The following is a 25,254-nucleotide window of genomic DNA, read 5'->3' on the forward strand; positions in this document are numbered from 1 at the left end:
GCCTCAGCCGGAAGGGTGGCGGAGGCCCGAGACCCTGGGCCCCAGGGCAGCATGGAGAATGTGCTCCAGGCACTGGCGGGGACAGAGACAGCTTGCTAGGTACCGCACACGATTGCGGAGGCCTGTCCAGCTCTGCTGGGCCAAGGACCCTTCATCTGGCCAGTCAGCAGGGAGGGCAGGGGTCTGAGGGAGAGCTGGGCTGCAGGGGGTGATCATCTAGGAGGCCCCGAGTACAGGAAGCAGCACCAGTGTCCCCAGCCTGGCTGTCCTCCTGGCTTTGGGTGACTCAGGCTTTGCCAACCCACCTGGGTCCTCCCCCAGGCAACCCTGGGAGTGAGGCAAGCTTCCTTCCTCCATCTTCATCCAGCATGACTGCAAGCCTGCATCCCAAGGGCTCACGCTGGGCCGGCCCCGTGGGCCGCACGCTCCTGACCCTGCCCACGAGACTCAGGAGCAGGGCTGGGCAGGCCTTTCTGAGGCTCCTCCTTGTTGTGCTAGGTGTAGCACACCCGTTGTCACTTCGGGGTGTTTTTTGGGGGGGCAGCCTGAGGTCCTTGGCCTCACAGGCCTGCCAATCTGGACTCATCACCCAGCTTCTTCTCCCCCTTGCTCACTCGCTCGGCTGGCTTGTCCGTGGCTGGTGCCCTGCCACTTGAGCCATGCTTCCAGCCGGGCTTTTTGTGCTGGTTAATTAGAGATGGAGTCTCAGGCATTCATGTAGTCTTCGGTCAAGCTGGGGTGATCTTTTGGGCCTGGGCTGGTTTTGACCAAGAGATGAGGCAAGGCCTCTGAGAATAGCAGGCTCTTTGCTCCTAGTGAAGGGGAACCCCAAGGGCCTCCGTGGGCCTCCAGGGACCCCAGGATGAGACTTGCTCCCCTCAGCTTGGTGTGTTACCATGCGGTTGACCTCAGTTTTCTCCAAGCAGTTCTTTTGCACCTCAATAGATGGGGGCAGCAATGAGCTGTAACAACGGCCACTGTGTCCCAGGGGTGTGCTAAGGCCTTGGCATGCAGTGTCACGTGTCCTGTCCTCCAGCCTGGGAGCCAGAGTCACCCCACTCCTGGGGGCACACGAGGGGACTGGTGTGCGAGCAGAGAGAACCTGTTTGGGCAAGCGGCTGGGTTTGAACTCAGGTCGGCCGGCCCCTTCCTATTGGGCTCCCAGCTTTACTCAAGGGCCTGCCACTGAAGGGAGAGAAGAGCCGGGGCAGGAGGATCTCTGGCGATCCTGGCTGGAGTCCTCCCCGTATCTCTGCCCCGCCCCCCATCCCATGGCCCCAGTGCTGCGTCCTGGGCTGGCAGAGCGGTCACTTCCCGCCATGCCGTACAGTCTGCAAGCTCTGGTGTTTGCCAATGCTCCGCACCTGCCAGGGGCCACTGTGCCACACGGCCACAGGGCGTGCCGGTGCGGCCGGCACAGGAACAGCAATCTGCCCTCTCCGGGTACCCAGTCTTCTCAGCAGCGCCCATCCTGGGGGCCCAGGCTGCAGGGAGTGTGGCAGCCTGGAGGGGCGCCCCCACCCCCAGATGTGAGGCCGGAGCCGGTGGGACAGATGCCCTGGGGGAGGTGCGTGGGGCTTGCAGCCTGCAAACCCATCTTTAATAGCATGATCACCTCACCTCCAAGCCTCACCCCAATGAGTTCAAACCCAAATGAGAGAAGGGGGGACAAGAACAGGGGCAAACAACCCTCCCCTCTTTTTTTTTAAACAAAGGGAGCCAAGGCTGAGACACAAACAATGAAGTGATGAGGCGTTATTGGATCCAGAGACACAGAGCTCAGCCCCGGGATGGCAGGAGGGCTTCCTGGGCAAACACAGGTCCTCGTCCTCTGTCGCTGTGGGCGAGGCTGGCACCACCCTCCTCCTGTGCACTCTGCGACCTCAGGGTCAGCCCAGAACGCGCCCCCCCCCTCCTCCCAGGGTGCACCGGGGTTGGCAGTGACATTTAAGAACCAATTCGGGGAAGGCAGCTGACCTTGGGGAGGAATGTGGGCAATGTCTGTAGCCTACCGCAGCCACCCCCACCTGAGGCTCAGGAATGTGGGCTCCAGGCCACCTGAGGCCCCCAAGAGAGCTATGTGCATGTGGTTGGAGAAAAGAGGGTGCAAGGTTCAGAAATTATACCATTGGAAGGCCTTGTAAGGTCACCCACACTCCTGCCTGGGCTTGGAGGGAGGAGGGTCCAACGGTCCGCACCGCCCTGCCTGCCTGCCATGCCAGTCAGCCCCGAGCCCCTCAGCAGCAAAGCCAAAGCCACAGCTGCAGCGGCTGCGTGTATGCGTGCCAGTGCATGTGCGCATGCGCGCTGGTCCTGGGCCTGGATGCAGGGCCTGGGCACAATTCTTGAGCTTTCTTTTCCCCGCTTAAGACTAGTGTTCTATCACCACTTCTGCCTTTTTTGGTGGTTAACTGGAGAAAAGAGATTCCTGGGTTTTCCTGTCTGGGCTGTGATCCTCAGATCTCAGTCTCCTGAGTAGCTAGGATCACAGGTCTGTATCACCACTCCCCAGTTACAGCTGCAATCTTTAACTTGTTGCTCCCACAGAACATCATGGCCTTTTGAAGGGGGCAGGCATCTTACTTCATGTATGTGGAAGCTGAGGCCCAGACCCCAGGTGAGTTGGCCACAAGGTCAGGAGCCAGGGCTGGGAGCTCCTAGTTGGGCCTGTTTCTCACAACCTCTGGTGCCGCCAAGGGGTTAACAATGGCCCCTTCCCAGAAAGGAGACACTGGGACCTCACCCCAACTCAATGGGGTTCCTACTGGGAACTCAGGCTTTCAGGCTTGTCCTTGCCCTGCGAGAGGCGGACGCTGCAGGCACAGGGCAGACACTGAGGCTGGGATTCTGTGAACATCAGCCTGCTGTTCCTGGAGAGCCGTCGCTCTGACATAACTGGAAAGCACTGGCAAGGCCAAGCTAAGCCCAGCAAGTACCCTGTTTGGGACCAAACTTTGAGGTTCCAAGTAGGGGACTCTGCTGCCCTCCTGTGGCCAAACCCAGGCATGACTGCTGTCATCCCAGCTTCCTGGTGGCTGATCCGCTGAGACACCGGCATCTCCCTCCTGTTGGTGGAGTGCACCAAACAAACCGAGAAGGGCGGATGAGTCCCACCCCGGCCAGCATAGGGGGTCCAGAAAGCACAGACCCAAAGGTTTCCACGGAGATACCTCAATCAACCAACACCAGACAGGATGGTGTGAAAATTTAGAGGCTATTTATTTCTTGGGGATGGTCCACAACAGCTGGCGGGCACCGCTCTCCCTTCCCTAGGGGATTCCGCTCCCCTATTCTGAGAAGTCCCCTCTGTGCGCGGCGGAGGTGCCCGTGGGTAGGTTGGGATGTGAAGAGAAACTTTTACACGACACTCCAGAGCCTTAAAAAAATAAAGCAATAAACAACCTCTTCCCCCCACAAATACACACATACAAAATAAATAGACATATATAAAAGAGGCCACGTTCGTTCCTCCCGCCCAGTCACGGGGATGCCTGGGAGGTGCTGGGTGGCCCCGCGCGCCCCGCTCCCCCAGCCAGGAGAGGCTACAGGGCGTGGAAGTGCAATGAGCCAAGAGTGGGCCCCGGCTTCAGAGCGAGGAGGGGCGGGTCCTCTCCCTGGAGCCCGGCGGGGCAGATGTGGGGATAGGGTAGGATGGGGGGTGAGGGGGGAAATAAATAAATAAATAGATAGATAGAACCCTACGAGCTCCCAGAGGCCTAAGGGCTTGGGCGGAGGCTCATGCCTCTGGGGTCTGTTTCCCTGAAAACAGCAGATCCAGTGACAAGGTGGGCGGAATGTGGAGCAGGGAAAACCCGAGTTCAAAGTCACACCCCACCGGGGGCCTCCGGAGCCTGCCTCCTTCAACGCAGAAAAGGCCCAGCCCCAGCTGCCAGCCTCAAACCCGCTCTGTCGGGAAGAGGGGTGAAGGGTAGGCTAAGCTCCCCAGTGGCTGCACACTGGCCTGGGAATGCGGGAATGCTGGGCCTGGCTCCATCCTGCGCTCTCTGGGGCCAGCCTTAACTCTGCCATCCCTGCTGGAAGGGGCTGCGGCTGCCCTCCGGGGCGGGCCCCTCCCGGGCAGGCTCCTCCCGGGGGAAGCTCCTCGGGAGGAGCTGGCTTTTTCCTGTCTTAGTGACCTTCCCGGCCTGGGCCATCCCACGGCCAGTTGGGAGATGCCCTGTGGGACTGTAAATAATCGAAACCATCCGACCCTGTGTCCTCCTCTGCTTCATTTGGCCAAGGTGTCCCCTCTACCTCCAGCCAGGGCCAACAGGGAGAAGGCGTTGGACAGAAGCAAGTACAGAGAAAGGGCAGGAGCTGCCAAATGGACAGTTTGGGCAAGAGGCCAAACCCAACACATAATGAAGTCCAAGGGACACAGGCGTCCCGGGGTCCCTCCTGGAGAGGTGCGGCCCTGGGGAGGGGGCCGGGGTGGCGGGGCGGGGCGGGGCCGCTGCTCAGCTGGGCAGCAGCACGTGCTCCAGGAGGTAGGTGAGGACGTCCCAGTGCTTCCAGAGCAGGAAGAGGGCGAGGACCAGGAGGGCGGTGCTGGCGATGCGCAGGCGCGTCTTCATGAGGGGCGTGATGAAGTTGGCGATGGTGGACACGAACACCAGCAGCACGGCCATGAGCGCCAGGATCACGTTGATGAACTTGCCCAGCAGCGCCCGCGCGTTGGCATTCTCCACGCCCTCCAGCTGCACCACCTGCTGCTGCTGCTGCTGCAGCTCCAGCTTGGTGACTCTGGTCAGGCAGGACTCCACAGCCTCCTGCGGGGGCACAGGGGGCGGCAGAGAGCGGCTCAGGAGGGGCCCTCCCGACCCACCGAGGGAGCTCACCACATCATCCTAGCTGCTCAGTGGCTGAGCTCTGAAGACCGAGGTTTGAAGCCAGCCGACGTAGAAAAGTCTGTGACTCTTATCTCCACTACAACACCCAAAAAGGTGGAAGTAGGAGCTGTGGTTCAAGTGGAAGAGCATTAGCCTTGAGCACAAAAGCTCAGGGACGGTGCCCAGGCCTTGAGTTCAAGCCCCAGGACTTGCACAAAACAAAAGAAAACCAAAGAAGGGACCTGGCGAAAGCCAATGAGGTTACTGGAAGTGCTACCCTCAGAAGGGATTAAAGATGGCCTCCGGGAGCCAGTTACTCCCTGTGACAGTGGGTTGTTATAGAAGAGCAAGTCAGAACGCCGACTCTCCCTGGGTTTTGGCCTCAGCATGTGATCTCCTCTACACAGCTCCTGCCATTGCGATGCCATCTGCCAGGACAGTACCATCAGTGCTGGGCAGAAGCGGGCTCCACAACTAGACCTCTGGAGCTGTGAGTTAAGTGAACCTTTGCTATTTACAAATTAACCTCAGCCCTGGCATTTTGTTATAGCAATAGAAAATGGATTAATACACTACTCCACTGGGGGAGGGAGAAAATACACAGGATGCCCTCTCCAAAGGTCAAGGGGGCATAGACCCGTCAGCTGCAGATGGGAGCAAAGCCCTTTCCGATCACTATTTGGAAGGTAGCTATGCTCACCACAGTACCACCACTAGCTCCAATCACTATTTGGGAGGATGCAAAGAAACGGAAGTCTTCTGCCAGGCACTGGTGGCGCATGCCTGTAATCCTAGCTACTCAGGAGCGGAGATCTGAGGACTATGGTTCAAAGCCATCCCAGGCAGGAAAATCCATGAGAGTCATCTCCAATGAACTACCGGAAAACTGGAAGTGGTGCTGTAGACACCATGACCATCACCACCACCACCAACAAAAAATAGAAACAAAAGTCTCGGTTGATATGGGAAGGACAGGCGCTGGCCCCATCCCAGCTCCCTGTCAGGGAAGGCCAAGGGCTGGAAGTACCCGTTGTTTATCTGTATGGCAGCCACGGGTGGGGGGAGGCTGTGGAGGGGGGAAAGCTCTGGCCCACGGGCGGCAATTGCCTGTAGGCAGCGCACACGCTTGGCTGCAGGCCTCTCCATCCCCACGCCTACCTGCTCTGCTGTGCCCAGCGCCCCCAGATGCCTCCCCAGGCCCATCCCTGGCCATACCTGGATGTCTCGCGCCCTCTCGTACGACTGGTAGGCCACCTTCTCCTCCATGCTGGCCAGCTCCTGCTTCAGGTTGGTCATCTCGTTCTGGTGAAGCTCAGTCAGGTCGTTGAGCTGCTCCTCCAGCCGCTCGTACCTGGGGGTGGGAGAAGAGGTGACCCCAGCCCTGCTCCAACGCCACCGTCCTCTCCTCAGGACGCCCCTCCCCCCTCCCTCGGCTGTGACACGTACAGCCCGCGCAGGGGCTAACCCCACCACAACGGAGGTTGCTGCTGACAGGAAGCCTGCCTTATTCACAGATTATTACATGTGGTTTCGACCAAACACTGTTAAAAAAAAAAAAAATCAAGGCCAGGCAATGGTGGTTCACACCTGTAATCCTAGTTACTCGGGAGGCTGAGATTTAAGGATGGCAGTTCGAAGCCAGCCAGGCAGACAAATCCATGAGACTCTTACCTCCAATTAACCATCAAAAAGCTGGAAGTTGGGCTGGGGATATGGCCTAGTGGCAAGAGTGCCTGCCTCGGATACACGAGGCCCTAGGTTCGATTCCCCAGCACCACATATACAGAAAACCGCCAGAAGCGGTGCTGTGGCTCAAGCGGCAGAGTGCTAGCCTTGAGCGAGAAGAAGCCAGGGACAGTGCTCAGGCCCTGAGTCCAAGGCCCAGGACTGGCAAAAAAAAAAAAAAAGCTGGAAGTTAGGGGACTCCGGAGAGGGAATGTGGGAGAAAAACGAGGGAGGGGCTAGCAACGTTCAACAAGAAATGTACTCATTACCTGGCTTATGTAAACTGGAAACCCTCTGTACATTACCTTTACAATAAAACTACATTAAATTAAAAAAAAAAAGCAAAACTGTAAGTGGAGGTGTGCATCAAATGATAGAGCACCAGCCTTGAGTGGAAAAAGCCAAATGAGAGGCCCTGAGTTCAAGCCCCTATACCGGCACCAAAATAAATAAATAGCTAAAACCTCAAAAACAAAAAATGTCAAATTTCCCACAGGCTGCTAGGCACTGGCGGCTCACACCTGTAATCCTAGCTACTTGGGAGGCTGAGATCTGAGAATCGAGGCTCAAAGCCAGCTGGGATAAGAAAGTCCACGAGACACCTCCAACTTACTACTAGAAAACCAGAAGTGGCCTGTGGCTCAAAGTGGCAGAGTGCTAGCCTTGAGCAGAAAAGCTCAGGGACAGCTCCCAGGTCCCAAGTTCAAGCCCCATGACTGTCAAAAATAATAATAATTTCCACAGGCTCATTCCTCAGCTCAGTGGATAAGAGCTCAGTCAGTGCCACGTCATCTTCAGTTGTGTTTAAGTCATGTGATCTGCAGAGTGTCTCCCTGCCATTAATTTTGTGAAAACCTGTCCCTCCCCCCACCCCATGCAGACAGTGCCTCCAGAGCAAAGTAGAAAGCACGACAATCCTCCAAAACCAAAAAGGTTATGTAATGTGCTTAGGTGAACATTTGAGAACTGGTGAGAGGCGTGGGCACCTCTTCAGTGGAAGTCGGACAGCGTTACAGGAAAAATGAGTCAAGCATCTAGTGCAGTGCCAAACTCTGCGTCCTGAGCACGCATGGCGCTCCCTCAATGGCGTGCCCTGAAACCACAAACTGTGGGTACCCAGGGCCTCCTGTCCCTTGCACTTGTGCATGCAGGTGCTGAGCGAGGCATTCTACCTGCATGGTCTGTTAGGATCCTCATGCCCCATAAGACAGTGTGTGCCAGCATCCTTTTCCTCTGCCAGCTTTTCTGCTCAACGATGGCGCTCTACTTTGAGCCACAGTGATACTTGCTGGTTTTCTGGTGGTTAACTGGAGATGAGTCTCATGGACTTTGCTGCCTGCGCTGGCTTTGAACCACAATCTCTGGATCTCAGTCTCTTGTGTAGCTAGGATTACAGGCATGAGCCACTGGTGCCTGGCTTCTCCCTTAATTCCACAAACCTTCCTAAGAGGAAAAAGTACCAAGCAAGGAAAAGCTCCCCCAAACTCTGGGGGGAGCACGTGTCATATTAGAGGCTGTTGGGAGGGGACCTGATTCTGTCTCAATCCCAGGCCTGCCTTCCGTGCATCCCTTGGGTATTGGAACTGTCCATGCTACTGGGGAGTCTGGATCCCTTCCGTCTCCCTGACAGTCCCAGGAAGGTAAGGATTAGTGCTACCCTCACCATGCTGCATGGATGGGAAATTTGGGGGGGCAAGATCTAATCGCTTAGCTCAGTTACAGTAAAAATGTTTGAAGGTGGTAGCTGCCTCAAAGTCGGTGATTTAACCAGACTGCAGAGGGGAAGTGTGCCTCAGTTTCCCCTCTGTATACATCCATCATGCAACATGCAGGCCGAGATGCCTAAAACCCACAAAGTGTTCCTCTCCAGAGGTCCCAAGCCGCTCTGCTCTGGAGAAAGCTGAGCCTTTGGCAGCTCCCTGGGGCGGGCCCCGGGGGTGGGGGTTGGGGAGCCCTCTCCCCCAGGGGCCGGGGGCACCCCTACCTGTAGCGCTCCTCCTGCAGGCACTGGGTCATGTAGGAGTAGTCCCTCTGCAGCTGGGTCTTCAGGTCCTCCATGGAGTCCTCCAGGTGGGACTGGCCCTCCTTGATCTCGCGCAGCTCCTCCAGCAGGGCGTCCAGGTTGGCGGGGGCTCCGCTGTAGAGCGCCGCGGACCTGGGGCTGCCCAGCGCGGCCCCGGGCCCCGCGGCGCCCGAGTTGCTGCCGGCCCCGGCGGAGCTGGCGCTGGCGCTGGAGCAGTCGTCGTCGCTGCCGTACTTGGGGCTGGACACGAGCGTGGCGCTGCCGCTGAGCGCGCGCGCCGCCTCCTCGGGGGCCCCGTCCTCCAGCGGGTCCTTCAGGTGCGCGATGTTGTCGGCGCTGCCGAACTTGTTGCGGATGAGGCTGGCGAACTCGCGGGGCTTGGACACCACGGCGCTGTGCGTGGCCTGCGAGAGGCCCGAGAGGCTGCCCTTGACGCCCTCCACCACGCCGCCGCCGAAGCCGCTGATGCCCGCGCGCACGTTGGCGCCCACGTCCTTGAGGCCCTGCTGCATGTCCCGCAGGACGTCCTTGGGCTGCCGCGACGGCCCGTTCTGCTCGATCTCCCGCAGGCGCCGGCGGTAGTGCTCCAGCTTCTTGTGCAGCTGCGCGATGGTCTGCGCCGACTTCTGGTTCTTCTTCTCGAACACCTGCTTGATGCGCGACACCTGCTGCTTGTCCGCGTTGTTGGCCAGCTTCAGGTACTCCGCCACGTTGTCGTCCCGCGCCTCCTGCTCGATCTTGATCTGCTCCGTGATCTTCAGGATCTTCTGGTGCAGGTGGTCGATGGCGGCCTTGGTGCGCTGGGGGTCCGGGGCCCCATCCGGGACGTCCAGGCTGATGGGGCCATCGCTGTCGCCGTGGCCGGGGCCGGAAGGGAGGCTCAGGGCCACAAGGTCTCCTTTGTCGCCCTGGGGAAGGGGGCAAGCGGAAGCGGCACGGGTAAGTCACGGGACCAGAGGAAGGGAGCACTAGGAGTCTCCACGCAGCAGGCCTGCACACCTCTGGACTAGGGTCTGTCCTTGGAACATGTTTGCAGGATGAAGAGGAAATTGTAAGGGGAAAATTCTCCTCTAGAAGAACACCAACAACAGGCCTTTCTCAGCAATTGTGTATAGGCTGCTTGGGCCTACAAGCATGCCCACATCTCTCTCCTGAGCCCCACAGCATCCTAAGATGTACTCTAGGCAGATCTGCTCTGCCACTGGCCTAGGAGGTTTACCAAGTTACTCTGGGACACAGAGCTATGAGCAAGACAGAACCTCCATCGCAGAGTCCGTGTTGCTTGGACACAAGGAGGAACCAGGCAGGGTCCCCGCGGGCTGACACCTCAGTGGGAAGTCCCAGGGTGGACCTCTCAGGGATGAGATGAAGGGCTTCTTTGGACTCAACCTACCCAAAAGGCTCTTGTTTCGAGCAGGCCTCTCAGAGCTAATCAAAGCCTCCACTTCACACACCCCCAGCCCATCTTCACTAACACGGCTGTGTAGGTCAGCTCCTCAGTTACCTTCCAGTTCTCTGAGGTTGTCAGCAACCTTGTCCGCTTCATGATGGTGCAAACACCCGGCCCTTCTGTCTCCCAGAAATAGAAAAATGGCCACGTATGGCCCTGCTCACCAAGCCACCAGGAACTGAAGTCCCAAAGTAGCCCACAGGCCCAGGGAAGCAGGGAACAGCCCAAGGGGGTGGGGCAGGGGAGCAGCAGGAATGGGGAGAAGGTGCAAACAGACCCTAAGAGCCTCTCTGCCCCCCACCAGACAGGCAGGCAGGCTTCCCCAGCACATCAGGGTGACACAAAATGCAAAGGAAAGAGAGGGGAATGGAGAGAGTCTGGGGAGGAGGGGGAGGAAGGCAGGAGAAGTCACAGAAGATAGGAAGGACTGCTGGGATGCGCGCGGCCAGGCCCAGGGCTGCTGCCCTGTGCTGTTGGAGGCTCACTGTCCACAGCTGAGTCTCTGTGCCTTATCACCACGCAACAACGGAAGCAGCAGGAAATGGCTCAACCCCGTGTATTTTTACACACAGCACACACCAAGGAAGGCTGGGTCAAATCATGGGGGGGGGGGGCAGGGGCGGGAGGACTGTATGTGGGGGTTAAAACCACAAAGTGTTCCAGTCACACACTGGAACTGGACACAGCCCATGCCAACTGCAGGCAGAAGTCACTTGCTCGATTTCTGCCAAGGTACAGTTATTGAAGAAAAAAAAGAAAGACAAAACAACAGCCTTGCTCAACTCAGGAGCCCAGAGAGGGTGGCTCCTCCCGGCTTCCTCTGGGGCTTTTTGCAGGTCACAGGTCCCCTGAGGATGCTGGGAGGGAGGGCAGTTCCTCTGCTGATCCCTCCTGAACTCGGGGCCTTCCAATTGGGTTTCCCCTGCACTCTGCAGGAGGTATCTTGCCTCTGAGGCTCTCACTTCAGATTCTGACCTTCTATACCCAAGGAGCCAGTTCTGGTTCCCCTTAAATCTGTCAGGAGGCCTGTCTCACCAGCCCAACTTAAAGCCTGCCCTTCTCACAGAAATGGGAGGACAAAGGGTGAACAAAGGCAGCAGTGGGAGTCACTAGACACTGCACTGAAAATGATCTATGCAAGTTGTGGGTGGTGATGGAAGGGAAAAACTGGGAGATAGGGAAGGGGTGACAGTGTCCAAAAAGAAATGCGCTCTTTACCTGACACGTAACTGTAACCCCTCTGTACATCACCTTTATAATAACAATTAAAAAATAAAACAGAATAAACCCCTGCCCTCCTGTCTTATTCCCAGCAGTGATGGCAAACAGCCTATCTCGCCTTGATTTTCCCGACCTCAGTGTTCTGGCCTGTAAAATGGGTGTAATCATGTCTCCTCTCCAGTCTCCTGGGAAGGTTCCACAGAGGGTGGTCAGGGAGCACCTCAGACAGCAGCAAGCAGAAGGAACTCACTAAGTGTTAAGTCTGGATCTAGGTAGTATCATCCTCGCCCCACCCCCAAGGCAGGTGTAAATGTGCTCTAAACGGAAAAGAATGTACCATCCAGCATCCTCAATATTGACAGAACTACGCAAAATTAAGTGCTATGTGCAACACGTGGCCTTCAACCAAAGAGCTCAGCCTTCTTAGGAAGCCACTGCTCTGACCACAGATGCCTAACCCCCCTTTACTCTCTTCCTGAACAGAGGAATATCCAGGAACTGGATTTTGTGAGGGACGGGTTTGATACTCCAGCTCTTCTCTAACGGGGAGAGGAGAGCGCTTTGTCCTACCTGCTGGGACGTGAAAGGACAACTGAGGAATACACACAGTGATGCTGTGGACAGAGGAGGAGCGTGAGGACAAGGGAGAGAAAGCGAGCCCAGCCGTCCACGGCTCCTCTCCAGCAGTGGAGCTCTTTCCGCCCTCCACCTGGCATCTGCCTGGCTTAGGAAATGGAAAAAAACAGAGTTGAAACCGGCTGTGAAGTGCCCACAAAGGAGATCAGACACTCATGGGGCCTGACGGTTGGCATGGGTGGTCCTGGCTGTGGCAGATACCAGCTCTGCTCTGCCCAGAGGACCCTGGGATGACGCGAAGGTCCCCAGTCACAGAACGTCCCCACTGTGTCCCCGGGAGGACTCAGCTCTATGGGCACCCAGGGCCAGGGCATCTTTGCCCGTTGGCCCCTCAAAACATTATTCCAAGCAGCGCACGATTGGTTTCTACCATTCAGCTGGATGGCGACATCACTGCCCCCGCCCCCCTCTGTGGACACGTGCGGGCATGGCTCTCAGGCTTCCCACAGTTCATTCATTCAGTCCTGGGAACGGCCACACAAAGCAGACAGTGCCACTCAGTCTCATTCTGAAGGAGAGGAAGCCAAGGCCTACGGATGCTGATTAATCACCTGGCCAGGGCTACAGAACTACAGGAGAGATTGAGGATGCCAGCCCCAGGACTTCACCCTCACCTTGGAAGGCTGGGCATATGTGTTTTCTTGACAGTCTCCTCTGGAGGACCTGCCCACCCCTGACCTTCTTAAGCAGCCAATATGCATATTTGAATGAGACCATGGGCGGGGGAGGCTGGGGCCACTCCCCGCTAGAGCACATCAGCCACTTCCATCTGAATGAACACCCTGGATGCCTCCCCAGCCATAGGCATGGGCTGAGGGGGGCTGCCTTACTCAGGATGGGAACTCGCCCCTGCCTGCAGCCAGGATGACGGCCTGGGGAAAGCACCTTTCCTGTGTTCTGGAGCCCAGGCTACTCATCAAGGAAGCAGGAAGGGATTTCAAGATGTAGCTAGAGCGGGCCCTCAGTGCCGGCCTGCTTTCACCAATGGACAGGGGCGGCCTCACTGGGGCACAGACCTCACACTCAGACTTGCTCTCACCACACAAAAGCCAACCAAGGCCTAAGGATGGGAGGCAAAGAGTCTAGATGCTAACATTTCCCCCACCTCTCCCCTCCAGGGTCTTGAGTGCAGACTCCATCTCTGAAGGGAACTTGATACTCCCCAGGTCCCTTAGCGGTTGAGCTTCCTGGCTTTAAATGAAAAGGCAGAACTGAAGCTGGTTGTGAAATCCCCATAAACAGGAGGGAGAGACACTCTCAGGGCTACCAAAGAGGTGCTGACCACAGGCTCCTCCTCCGAGGTTCACAATGTCTGCCTGCCACCTGCTGGCACACCCCCCCTCCACCAGCCCCGGGTGGTAGGAACTTCTATGGACACAGGTCCCTCAACCGTTCCTCAAGACAGGAGGGAAGCTTCAAGTGACCTCTGTCACTGTAGCTAATCGGGAGGTTGAGATCTGGAAAATTGTAGATCAAGGTCAGCCCAAGAAGGAAAGTTTGTTATAGTCTATCTCCAAATAATCAGCGTTAAGAAGGGGTAGAGGCACTGCTGAAGTAGTGGAGTACCAACCCAGCACGCGGAAAGACACTGCCAAAACAAAGCAAAAACTAGAGGGAGACAGGGTTACAGAGAGCCACAGAAGAAGCTGGAAGACAGAGAGAAAGAAAAAAAATATGCTTTTACAAAGAAAGGAAAATCAGAGAAGGGAAAAGATGAGGGCTTGTCAGATGACAGAATAGCATGGAATGTGAAAAGAGAAAGAGACTTATAGAGGAGAACAGAGATGGGACCAAGACCTGTGCAGGGCAATGGGAAGGGCCTAGATCTGTAGCCAGACACTGATTTAGAATCCGGCTCTGTCAGACACCAGCTGTGTGCCCTTGTGTTATGTCATTCCTCTTCCCAAGACTTGCTTTTCTCATCTGGAAAAGCAGGGTCACTCTGCCTGCCTCAAAGCATTATCAGAGGAGGAAACGAGGGCATACCCCAGGGTACTAGAAAATAAATATAAACGAAGGCACTGTGCATTCTTTAGAATGACTACAATCATTTTATTTTCAAGTCAATCAAGTATTGGTGAAGCTGTGCAGAAACTGGAATCCTTGTGCATTGCTGGTAGGAATTTAAGATGGTGCAGCCACTAGGGAAAATAGTGTAGAAGACCCTCATAAGGCTAAATTAGATAATGATCACACAATCCAGCAATTCTGCTCCTAATATACACTCAACAATTTTTTTTTAGAAAGGTATTCAAATAAATACTGGTATCCAAAGTTCCTGGCAGGGCTGGGGATATAGCCTAGTGGCAAGAGTGCCTGCCTCGGATACACGAGGCCCTAGGTTCGATTCCCCAGCACCACATATACAGAAAACGGCCAGAAGCGGCGCTGTGGCTCAAGTGGCAGAGTGCTAGCCTTGAGCGGGAAGAAGCCAGGGACAGTGCTCAGGCCCTGAGTCCAAGGCCCAGGACTGGCCAAAAAAACAAACAAACAAAACCAAAGTTCCTGGCAGCACTAGTGAGGGTGGACACAACTCAGATGTCCATCTTATACAACAGAATGCAATGCTCCCTCTAATGGAATACTGGTTGGAAGAAAGAAGCACATTTCTTTTTTTATCAGCACTGGGGGTTGAACCCAGAGCCCAAGCATGCTGCTGGACAAGGAAGTATTCTTCCACCCATCTGGGGCACACCCTAGCCCTTTTGTTAAAAATTTTTTTTTTTTAGATAAATGTATCACCAACTTGCCTGGGCTGGTCTTGAACTCAACAAATCTTTTGGTCTCTATTTCCCAAGCAGCTGGGATTATAGGCATATATCACCATCTGACTTAGAAACAGAGCTCTGGGGGGCTCCAAAGCTTCCTTTAGGAAGGCAAGGCAGCCTTGCTGTCTTGGCCACAATGGAGTCTGGTGTCAATGCTGACCTGTCCCTAGACCTGGCCAAGCAGGTGGGCCCTTGCAGGATGCTGCTCCTGAGGGCAGGGTCTGGGCTTCTCAGGGTCAGAGCACAGTGAGCAAAGGTGGCCAGGAACTGTCAGACTCAGCAAAGACTCTTCTTCCTGCTCGCTGCTGTTCCAGCCTCTGGTTTTTGCAACTTTCTCAAACTGGAGATCGTTTGGATTCCCTTGTCCCCTAGGTCCCAGAGGACATGGGAGTCATCCAGACTAGAGTGAAGAGGAAGCCCATGGCTGGCTACAATCCTTCAGGTTAGAGATGGTCAGAGCTGAGGGCAAGGCTGGGAGGAAGGGACAGGACACTCCAGCCAGAGCAAGCTGGGAGAATTAGTCCAACCCAGACTCCAGACATCAGGGGCGGCCCCTGTCCCCCAGTGCAGCTGGTGCTACCTAGTTTAACAGGAAGCGCCCTCTCTTCCTGGTGGGGACATGTGGGCCATGCATAGCTGCTCAGTCCAGCTCTGGTCATCACAGCTGACCCAAGGTGGCAAGGGGAAGAGCACAGCAAGCGGCCCACTGGGCTCCTGGGAGCCCAGGAGGGTTTTCTTCAGGGGAGGGAGGTGAAAGTTTGGACAGTTAATGACACATGTGGGACATACATGCCCCTGGGTCTGCTCCTGCTCTTGTGAGAGCCAAGGGGCAGGCGCCAATGGTCCTATAAGACATTTCTCCTGCTACAGAGGACATCAGGGTGTAGACTTCAGATAAATGAAGAAACTCTCTAATTCTCCTTCCGCCAGCACCTCGCCATCTCAAGGCATGCCTATTATCAACCCACCTCGTCCCGCAGCCGGAAAGCTTGCCCTCCCCCTAAGGGCCGCCCTCTATTGTGGGTGGAGGGATATGCTCAGCTTCCACTCTTTTCTGTTCAGACTAACCCTCTGCAGTGGTCAGAAATACACCTCCCCACAGGCCCCTCAGTCCAGCCGTTGCTGAGAACAAGACCTTTCCATCGACGTAAGTGTCCAGTGCTTTCCTCTCCTGGCACCTACACCCCTGGCTAGGCCCCAGATCTGGTTTCTTACCCTAAGGTCTCCCCATCTGCTACCCTCTGAATTCTCCAAAGCTGAACACTTGGCTTTGGGACTCTCCCGTGGTGCACCAGGAAAATCCCGTCTCTCTGCTACTGCTTTTCCAGAGACAGAAGGGACAACCACGAACCTTCCTTCCACTTCATTTCACACCAGTGCTCCTGCATCTACAGAATTCTCTATGTGAGGAGCATGCTCACAGAGAGCCCAAAGCAAGCAGAGCACTTAGCAAACTCTAAGAACATGCCTTGTCCCACCCCTCAACCCCACTCTGCCAGGTGCTCTTCTCCTCTTCCACCCACCCCGGGGCCTCACCTGTGTGGGCACTGTTTCCCAAAGCCTCGCTGGCGACGAGGTGCTGGGAGCTCGAAGGCTCCAGCTGTCTGAGGACGCTGCCAGGCTCCCAGGGTCACAGTTCCTGGGCAGCACTGGGCTCACTGCAGGGAGTCTGGGCCTGCGGGCTGGTGTGCCTGAGCTCCCAGGCTCTGCAGCCGCCATCTCCAGACTGAGGCCCAGCCAGGGATTAGGGGTGGATTGCTCTGGAACCTCCCCCCTCCCGCTCCTTCCCATCTGGCAGTGGACATGGAGACTGACTGACTGAGCCGGAGGACTGGGCTCTGCTGATGTGCCTCTCCCTAGCCCAGCCCTTATCACTGCGCACCCAGTGTGGATGGGAAAAGCTCAGGTGTGGCAGACTGGGCTGGGGGTCAAGGGTGGGGGGAGCCGTGGGAATAAATGGCAGGTGTACCTGCATGGTCCCCCCAGTCATACGGGTGTTCTACCCACCTGTCCCATCTCCAGGTCCAGAAATGCTTCTCCTGATCGATCAGACGTGCTTTCTCCCAAACAGCTCAGCCTCACCAGCTCCCTACTTCTGCTCAGAATGGAAGTGGACCTCCCTGCCGGGCCTCTAGGATGTAGAGACACACTCCAAAGCCAGACAAGTCTGGATCCATGGAGGATCCAAACACAGCTCCATCCAGAATCCTCCCCTTCTTCCCCAGCTGCCCTGTTGACTAGCTTCAGGCCCTGGAACTCCCACGGCAGCCTGGCAACACCAACAATGGACTGGAGGAGTCCCACAGCAACGGCCTTGCGACAGGAATTCCTCCAGGATTCTTCTGAGGATTCTGTCCCAGAAACCCATTGTGGCCACTTGGCCAATATTAGCCTCTGCTTCCCACTCCCTGCTCTCTGCCCACCAGCCCTGCCCCGAAATACTCAAGATAAAACAGAGGGCAAACTCACGGCTGTTTCTTTCTCTCTGGACTTCATCAGTACAGTTTCAGTAGGAAATCCTGTGGCCAGCAGAGGGGGCCAGAGAGCCACAGATGAGGATGGCAAGAGGCAAGGGAAGAGATGGATGGGCCGCAGTGTTGGGTCTGGTGTCTTCCCAGTGGCAGCTTCTGGAGGCAGAGTCACCACTCAAAGACACCGTGGATTCTGTACCCACTTGAGCCTGGCGAGGCACTCAGGGCTTAAATACTGGGGATCAATGTGAATCATGCTGATGGGGCAGTCCCAAGTTCAAGAAGTTTCGAAGAGATAAGAAGGGCCCGGTGCTATCTCTGGGGCCCAGTGCCAAAGCTGGCAGCCTAAATCACCATGACCAGGAATTCCCCACACCCTGGGCTCGTGGTAACTTAGGGTTTACGCAGCTAGAAGCCTCGCCAAACACATCACACAGGTCTCAATCTCTGGGGCTAGCTAGGCCAGTCCCCCACTTCTGTAAATGACCTTTCTCCTGTGGTACTTGATTGTTGTACTTTGGCATCAAGTACTGTCCCTTTTGATAATGGCATAAGGAAGGCCAGGCTCAGATATTCTGTTTATCTGTGTCATTCCCAGTATCCTGGCATTGTAGGATGGTAGAATATCTGAGTATCTGTCTTAGTTAGCTACAATGGAAGACAGTACTTAATTGTTGTTCTGTCCCAGGTAGCAAGAAAGATAGCTTGATCTCACGCCAAGATAATCTTCCCTGCACCCTCCTTTCCAATTCCAACAAAGCTATCTCTTTTTTTTTTTTTTTTTTTGGCCAGTCCTGGGCCTTGGACTCAGGGCCTGAGCACTGTCCCTGGCTTCTTCCCGCTCAAGGCTAGCACTCTGCCACTTGAGCCACAGCGCCACTTCTGGCCGTTTTCTGTATATGTGGTGCTGGGGAATCGAACCTAGGGCCTCGTGTATCCGAGGCAGGCACTCTTGCCACTAGGCTATATCCCCAGCCCAAAAGCTATCTCTTTTTATAAGTAAAATTTAAAGCAAGGAGAAGGCAATGGACATAGGAGATCAGAAGTGGGGTGACAGCTGAGGTCTGGGGTGGGGGGGCTCTCTCTGCATGGTTAGGTTTTATTCCTCAAGCTGTTTGGGATCCTGAAGGCTCACAAGCAGCAAGAAGTTCCTATGAGGCCACATGGCCCTTGCAAGATGACCTGGACAGAGATTCCACAGCATCTGTGGGATCCCATCAGTGGGAGGTCTCAGCTCCATGCTAGGGGTAACTAAGCCACAAGTGAGCAGACATCAGGGAAAGGGAGGAAACCAGCAGTCTTCTCAGAAGAAAACAGAGGCAACAGAGGATTCCTGTTAGGCAAGCTACTAGAGGTTTGGTCCTCCAAAACTAACCCTGTCTTTATTAATGAGAAGGGTTCCCAAATCTGGCAATGCAGGGAGCTGGAGGAATCAGGCAGGAGATTCAGTTCCACACTTGTTACAGGGGTTTCCATAGGTCAAGTCTCCCCGTTCCAAGATTCAGCCTCCACAATTAGAATAGGAGGAATGAGAAGAGGGTGGAGGTTGAAGGGAAATGTGCCTGGCAGGAAGTCAGGCCGACGCTGGGTGCCCTGGGCATGGAATAAGCCACCACAGTGCTTGAAAGTGAGAAGAGTCCCTGGATAAATCCTTCCCCTGCCACCCACCAGCTATGCAGCTCCAACGGGCACCGGTCAGGCTCCTTCACAGCTGCATGGAAGGCGGGGATGCCCACACGGCAACGGGAGGAGGCCCAGTGAACCAGAGTGGGGCACCGAGCGATGGAGGAGAGGGCAAATGGAGCTGGCACAGCTGAGTCTCAGCCTTGCTAGTTGCAAATGGTATAAACGATCATTATCTCCAGAGTTGTAGGGAAAAGGCTCGACACACTGTCTACTGCTCTGAAATAGATGATTATTCCTGAGGCCCCCCCTCACCTAACGTGACTGTAAACACCTGCACAAACTGCAGGATTCCAGACAGGACCCAGGAGCCTTGGCCTGAGACAGAAAAAGCCACAGAAGAAGCTGCCATGTGGAACCAAGCTGAGACCAAGACAGGCAGACATAGGAAGAGAGTTGCCACGGTGTTAACAGCTCTGAAAGGGTGAGAGCTAAGAAGCAGCTCGTGTGTGTGTGTGTGTGTGTGTGTGTGTGTGTGTGTGTGTGCACGCGCGTGCGTGCGTCTGTGCCTGTGTCCTGGGGTTTGAACTCAGGACCTGGGCACTGTCCCTGAGCTTTTATGTTCAAGGCAAGGGCTCTACCACTTGAGCCACAGCTCCACTTTCAGCTTTATTTATTTATTTATTTTGGTAATTAATTGGAGATAAAAGTCTCATGGGTCTTCCTGTGCAGGCTGACTTTGAACCAGGATCTTCAGATCTCAGCCTCTTGAATAACTAGGATTATAAACATGAGCCACTGGCTACAAGTTATTCTTAAAAAAAAAAAAAGAGGAAAAGAAAGAGAGAAAGAAAGGGAAAGGGGAGGGAAGAGAAGAGAGCTGGGGATATAGCTCAGTGGTAGAGTGCTTGCCTGGCATGTACAAGGCCCTAAGTCTGATACCCAGCACCATAAAAAAATAAATAGATAGAATTAAAAATAAAAAAGCACAATCCACATGTTCTGAAGCTGAGAAACCTGAGAAGTCAGAGGCCTTTTTTCAGCAAAGAATAATGCTGAGAAGCAGCTAAATTTAGTACTTCAGAAAACAAGGTGAGGTCTTTAAAAAAAAAAAAAATCTGAGGCTGAACATGTACCAGGAAGATTTTCAGTGAGGATTCCTCTTTGGAAGGTTGGCAGCTCCTCTAATACTCATAAAGCCCTCCTGAAAAAGGGGGCTGGGAGGGAGGTCATTATTCAAGTTCCCTTTCCCAACACTTACTACCAGACCCAGCCAGAAGGTATGATTTTTTAGCAACTCAGATGGCCAAAGGGGCTGGCTTTCCCCCTCCTCTTCTCCCCCAGGGAGATGGAAGAGGAAATGGATATACTTTTTGTTTAATTTTGTGCCTATACTGGGGCTTGAACTCAGGGCCTGGGAGCTGTACTTGAGCACTTTTGCTCAGGCTAGTGCTCTACCACTTGAGCCGCAGCTCTGCTTCCAGCTTTCTGTGGTTGACTGGAGATAAGCGTTACGCAGACTTGGACAGCTTGGAACTGCCATCCTCAGATCTCAATCTCCTGTGTAGCCACAGGCACTGGGATAAGTTGATATTTTTCATTTACTTGTTTTTAAGTTTATGTTTCATAACGTGAACTAAGGTGGGCATATTTTCTTGGGAGCAGGTGGAAAGCCACAGCCTGCAAGCAGTACTGACCTGGAGCTAGAGGAGCAGAGGGCCAGTGAAAGAGAAGCTGCACAAAATCAGCAAGCACATACACCTTTCTGCTACTTCAGGGAGGGAGGGGGTGTCTCCTGCACCTGCAGGTCCTTGGCTGGTCTGGCTGAGGGAGTCCTTCCTAGCCACACGCATGAACACAGGTGCTGGGCAGTGAACAGAACCATGTACCTGGCAAACTTCATGGGAGGCAGGTAGAAAGGATGATGACTTCATGCCTTTATGGTCACTGTTTCCCAGAGGAGGGTCTACTGAGAACACCCTTGACCCAGAGAAAAAGGAGCATCTCCCATTTAGGGACAATTTTGGGGACATTACAGTGCCCTTCACCTCACCCTATCTGCCAAGAATAATTAAGATGGATTCCTTTCTAAAGCAGACAGTAGAAACACAGAGCTCCTGTGGGCTCCTGCTGACTCGAGGGCTCCGAGCTTACCACGAGCTGATGTGATTAAACGAGAAATGTGCAGGAAGGCACTTTGTAAACCATGGCTTGCTGTTCAGCTGATTGTTGGTGCCAGGATAGCTTTCAAATGGACACAACTGCATATCCTAGGGGGCATGCCCACAGGGCCAGCGAGTCTCTGAGAAGCAGGTGGACAGGCCCCGGGCCCAGGTAATATTTGGGTCTGAAGCTGCTTTCTCAGGCGATGAAGAAACCTTATATAATGAAGTTAACATTACAGGGCAGGTTCGCTTTCCAGCTGCCCCGTGGGCCTCCTGAGCACAGTATCACCATGGATCTGATTGAGCTTTTGTTGAGCGGGTTGAATTATTTACTAGCTATGGATACTAGAAGCGGTTTCTGGGGTCTTCGGGGTGGGGCAGCTGGGGAGCTGCAAGGAAGAGGAAAGGAATGCTTTGAGAACTCCTAGAACCAGTCCAGGGAGAGAGTCAAAGAGGATAAAAGGACCAGGACGGCCTGTAAGATGGCCTTTGAAGGACTGGGGGAAAGGGCGCTGGGGGGGGGGGGGAGCAGGGGCGTCTCCAAAAGAAAGAAGCCTGACAAAGTGCTTGCCATCCCTGGAGAGAAAAAAGGAGTTAAAAGAAGGCTGCACCGGTCCCCTACTGTAGCTCAGGGGAGCTGATGAGTCCCTGGGAACCTCAAGGGAAAACAGTGGGGAGTGAGCTTCGTCTCTGGTTCTATTTCAGAGCCCTCTGCCCCACAGGGTATAAATAAAGTTCAAACTGTGCCTACAAAAACCAAGAGGCAGAGCAGGGATCAGGTTCATGGTACTGTATTTCCATTGCCTCATCTGGCGCGGAGAGGAGCTGGGTCACGTTTCTCATCTCAGGGATGAGGGATGCAGGGAAGAATGTGCTCCGTAGCTGGGAGGCCTGTGCCAACTCTCATGACCCGTGCCCACATCCCCAGTGGTGGCTCCACACCGTCTGGAGCCCGAGGACAGAGCACCTCTTCCTGTCTGCCAGCTGTCACCAGCTCTGGCATGAGGAATGACACCTGAGCATACCTCCTCTTGGGCAGTGCAGAGCATGTCTGAGGGAACCGAGGCCAGGGGAGAAGTGGGGGGCCTCGGCTTCCACCTGTGTCTGGGCTGGAGTCCTCTCGGCCCCCTGGGTCTACAAAAAGCTCATCTCCCACAGGCTCTCGCCCGAGCTTAGCAACAAGGGGTTAGGGAACTTGGCTAACTTATCACCACTATCCAGGGAATTCTGTGGTCCAGACTCCAAGTTACTCTAGTAATATCAGTGGGGAAGCGGGGGGGGGGGGGGGGGGCAAACAGGCTGATTGTGGAGGGCAAAGGCCCGCTGGGGCAAGTGATCCCTGACTAAGTTCTAAAAGCCAAGAGGCTGCTGGTGCTTATAACCTCCAGAGTGAGAGCTTTAGGTAAGGCGCAGAGCCCTCATATTCTGGCACCTGTCATGACTGGAGAGAACCCTAGGAAGGCCAGGAGCTTTTGAATATGCACCACTAACGTCAGACCAAGCCAAGCACCAGTAGCTCACACCTGTAATCCTAGCTATTCAGGAGGCTGAGGTCTGATGATCAAGGTTCAAAGCCAGCCTGGGTAGGAGAGTCCAGGAGACTTTTATCTCCAATTAACCACCAAAAAGCTAGAAGTAGAGGTGTGGCTCAGGTGATAGAGTGCTAGTCGAGCAAAAGAGCCAAGGGACAGTGCCCAAATCCCGAGTTCAAGTCCCAGTACCAGCATACACATATAACATGTACACACTGGTCAAACCAAAGGAAGGTCTTGGCTATCTAGCACACAGGCTATACTATTGTAGTGGGGGCCGATGGCCTCCAAGAAGCCAGCACTGAGGTGGGGAGCAATAGTTTATGGCCAATCAGAGCCTCCTGGCCTTGGCCTGGCATGGCCTGGCAAGGCTGCCTCTGGCTCTCCCTGCTTCAGGGAACTTTCCATGCAGCGAGAAAAGAGAGGAGGAAAAGAAGTGAGAGGGGAGTGGGACAGAGATGGCAGCTGCTCTCCCCAGAGACCTGGGTGAGTGACTGGGTGGCCTGGAAGGTAGCTGCAGTTGTGTGAAGGGCTGGGTGGTCCAGCTGACCCTGGAGCAGAGCCCTGTCACCTCCCATGTAATCAGACCTAGGACTCAGACACAGCAGGGGACCCTCAGGCTTCATAGGGGACTGGGTTAGAAGGAGCTCTCAGCAGAGCCAGCCACGCCTGCCTCTGAGCCAGTTGACTCCCAGATGTAAATAAACCAGGGCTCCTGGGAGCCAGCCAAGACCTCAGTCTTCTTGGCAGAAGCCAGGGTTAAAGGTGGCCCCTCATTCTTGGTCCTGTGAATAAACAGGGTGTTTATTTATGATGGGGGTGGGGTGGGGTAGGGAAGAAATCTTGTTGCTGGATAAATCTGGCAGGGCGTGCACTGAGAACAGGATGTCCAGAGTCTGCTCTGTGCTAGGTGATGAGCCACACTCCACCTCTGTCTCCCGTCTGGGCCTCGAGATAACACTCCTGGGGCTACAGGGCGGCATCCAGCAGGACAGAGAGACTCTACCCTCACCGTGTACCTGCAGCAAAACTGCCAAGACCTCGCTCGGCACACTCCGCACCTGGGGAGAGGCAACAAGGTGGTCTCCTACCACAGAGCCCTCTACACCTGTTCAGTGCCTATCTGGCCCCGTCCCCCATGCTGCTGCTCAGCCACGCTGGTCAGGAGGGTCCAGGCCCCGGTCAGGAGCTAGCCCAAAGAGCTAGCCATGAACTGAGCATTCTGTGTCATTCCCCTCTCCACAGCCTTCAGTTGGGACACATCTGGTACTGGGCAAGGCTGGGCAGGGAACACAGGGATAGCTGGAGAGAGATTCTAAACAAGGCTGTGAGGAAGGCGGTACCCCACCAGCCATGGAGGAGGGCCTCAGAACCTGCATTTCCCAGGAGCTGCTGCTCAAAGGTGGAGAGGGTGTGTAGAGGACACGTCCGCTTTCTGAGAAGTCAAGTGCCTGAACCCAACCAGCAGTTCCTTCTCCAGCACATGGACGGCACTGCATCTTCTGTTCACATTCTCTATTCATCTGTGCTGCCCGGTACACCAACACATGATTTTTCCCACTTGACATACGTAAGGCAGAGAACCACGGCGCCCTTGCTCAGTGTCACACATAATAGCGGAAGAGTGGGGCCGAGAGGACAATTTTGTTGCTTTTATAGGAAATAATTGAAGGCCAACCTTGAATGCAGCTAACTGGGTTTGAAAGGAACAAATGATAGCCAGACTACAGTAACTGAGACTGAACTCAGCCCCTTCGCTCCCTGCCCAACTCCTGCCCTTAGGCAGGAGGCTCAGGGCCTCTGCTTCCTTTCCATGGGGGTTGGGTGAGCCTCTGGGGTATTTCAGTAACTCAACCCTGGCTGGGCCAGGGTGCTGGGTCTGCTTGGGTCCGCAAGCCAGCTGGTGAGCTCTGAACAATGGCAAAGGGCTGGGGAGTAGGGGCGGCTTATGAATTAAAAATAGATGCTAGTAATCGCCAGAGAGCTTGCAGGAGCATGTGGGCTGTGTTTACTAGCTGGAAGAATACATCCTATTCATGCCCAGACTCACACCACAATCAATGGGCTTTGAGCCTGTGGGAGTCAGCAGACAGAGCTTCAGGTTTAGGATGACTGGACGACCCCTTTCTCGAGACAAGGAAGCACTTCTCTCTCCTCAGGACCCCCAGGGCCACACATACACACCCCCTTGGAAGGACAGCTCTAAGTGGAAAGCCCTTACCTCAAGCAGAAATAGCACCCAAGAATTTTCCTCCCGGAGCTCTGAGGACCCCTGAGCTGTTTCAGATTTCAGCTGGGACTTGTGGACAGATGAGAAACACAGGATCTAGTTTCCTCTCTGCCAAGACCGAGCTAAGGTGTCCTGGACAAGCAGTCTCTCCATTTCTCTGGGCCTTAGCCTATTCATCTGTAAAAGGAGATAATAATACCTGCCCTGCCAATTTCACAGTCTGCTACTAAGATTAACCAGGCAAGATACAGAACAAAGCTGAAAGTTCCAAAGAAAGATAGAAACAGCCTGGCACCAGTGGCTCACGTCTGTAATCCTAGTTACTCAGGAGGCTGAGATCTGAAGATCACAGTTCAAAGCCATCCTAGGCAGAAAAGTCCCCATGAGACTCTTATCTCCAATTAACCACTCAAAAACCAGAAGTGGTGCTGTGGTAGAGAATTAGCCTTGACCACAACAAAGGTTTAGGGACAGCACTGAGGCCCTGAGTTCTAGCCCCACAGCCAATCAAAAATAAAGAAAAAGAAGAAAGAAAGAGAGGGAGGGAGGGAGAAAGGGAGGGAGGGAGGGAGGGAAGAAGG

The 25,254-nt window shown here is 54.8% G+C and overlaps 1 protein-coding gene across 5 annotated transcripts in view; it reads right to left on the reverse strand.

The window, feature by feature from the left end:
- Positions 1 to 4,085: 4,085 nt before the first annotated feature.
- Tmcc2 (transmembrane and coiled-coil domain family 2) overlaps positions 4,086 to 25,254 on the reverse strand; it is a 38,372-nt gene continuing 17,203 nt past the window's right edge. For 2 of the 5 annotated variants that reach the window (XM_048357098.1, XM_048357100.1), the window contains exons 3-5: positions 8,539 to 9,485; positions 6,045 to 6,180; positions 4,086 to 4,769 (exon numbers count right to left, since the gene is read on the reverse strand). In XM_048357098.1, coding sequence (XP_048213055.1) covers positions 4,458 to 4,769; positions 6,045 to 6,180; positions 8,539 to 9,485 — 1,395 coding nt within the window. In that variant the 3' untranslated portion in view covers positions 4,086 to 4,457. The other 3 variants (XM_048357102.1, XM_048357103.1, XM_048357101.1) reach the window with 3 other exon arrangements.

Source organism: Perognathus longimembris, chromosome 11 (genome assembly GCF_023159225.1).
Source record: "Perognathus longimembris pacificus isolate PPM17 chromosome 11, ASM2315922v1, whole genome shotgun sequence".
Classification (NCBI taxonomy): Eukaryota; Metazoa; Chordata; class Mammalia; order Rodentia; family Heteromyidae; genus Perognathus; species Perognathus longimembris.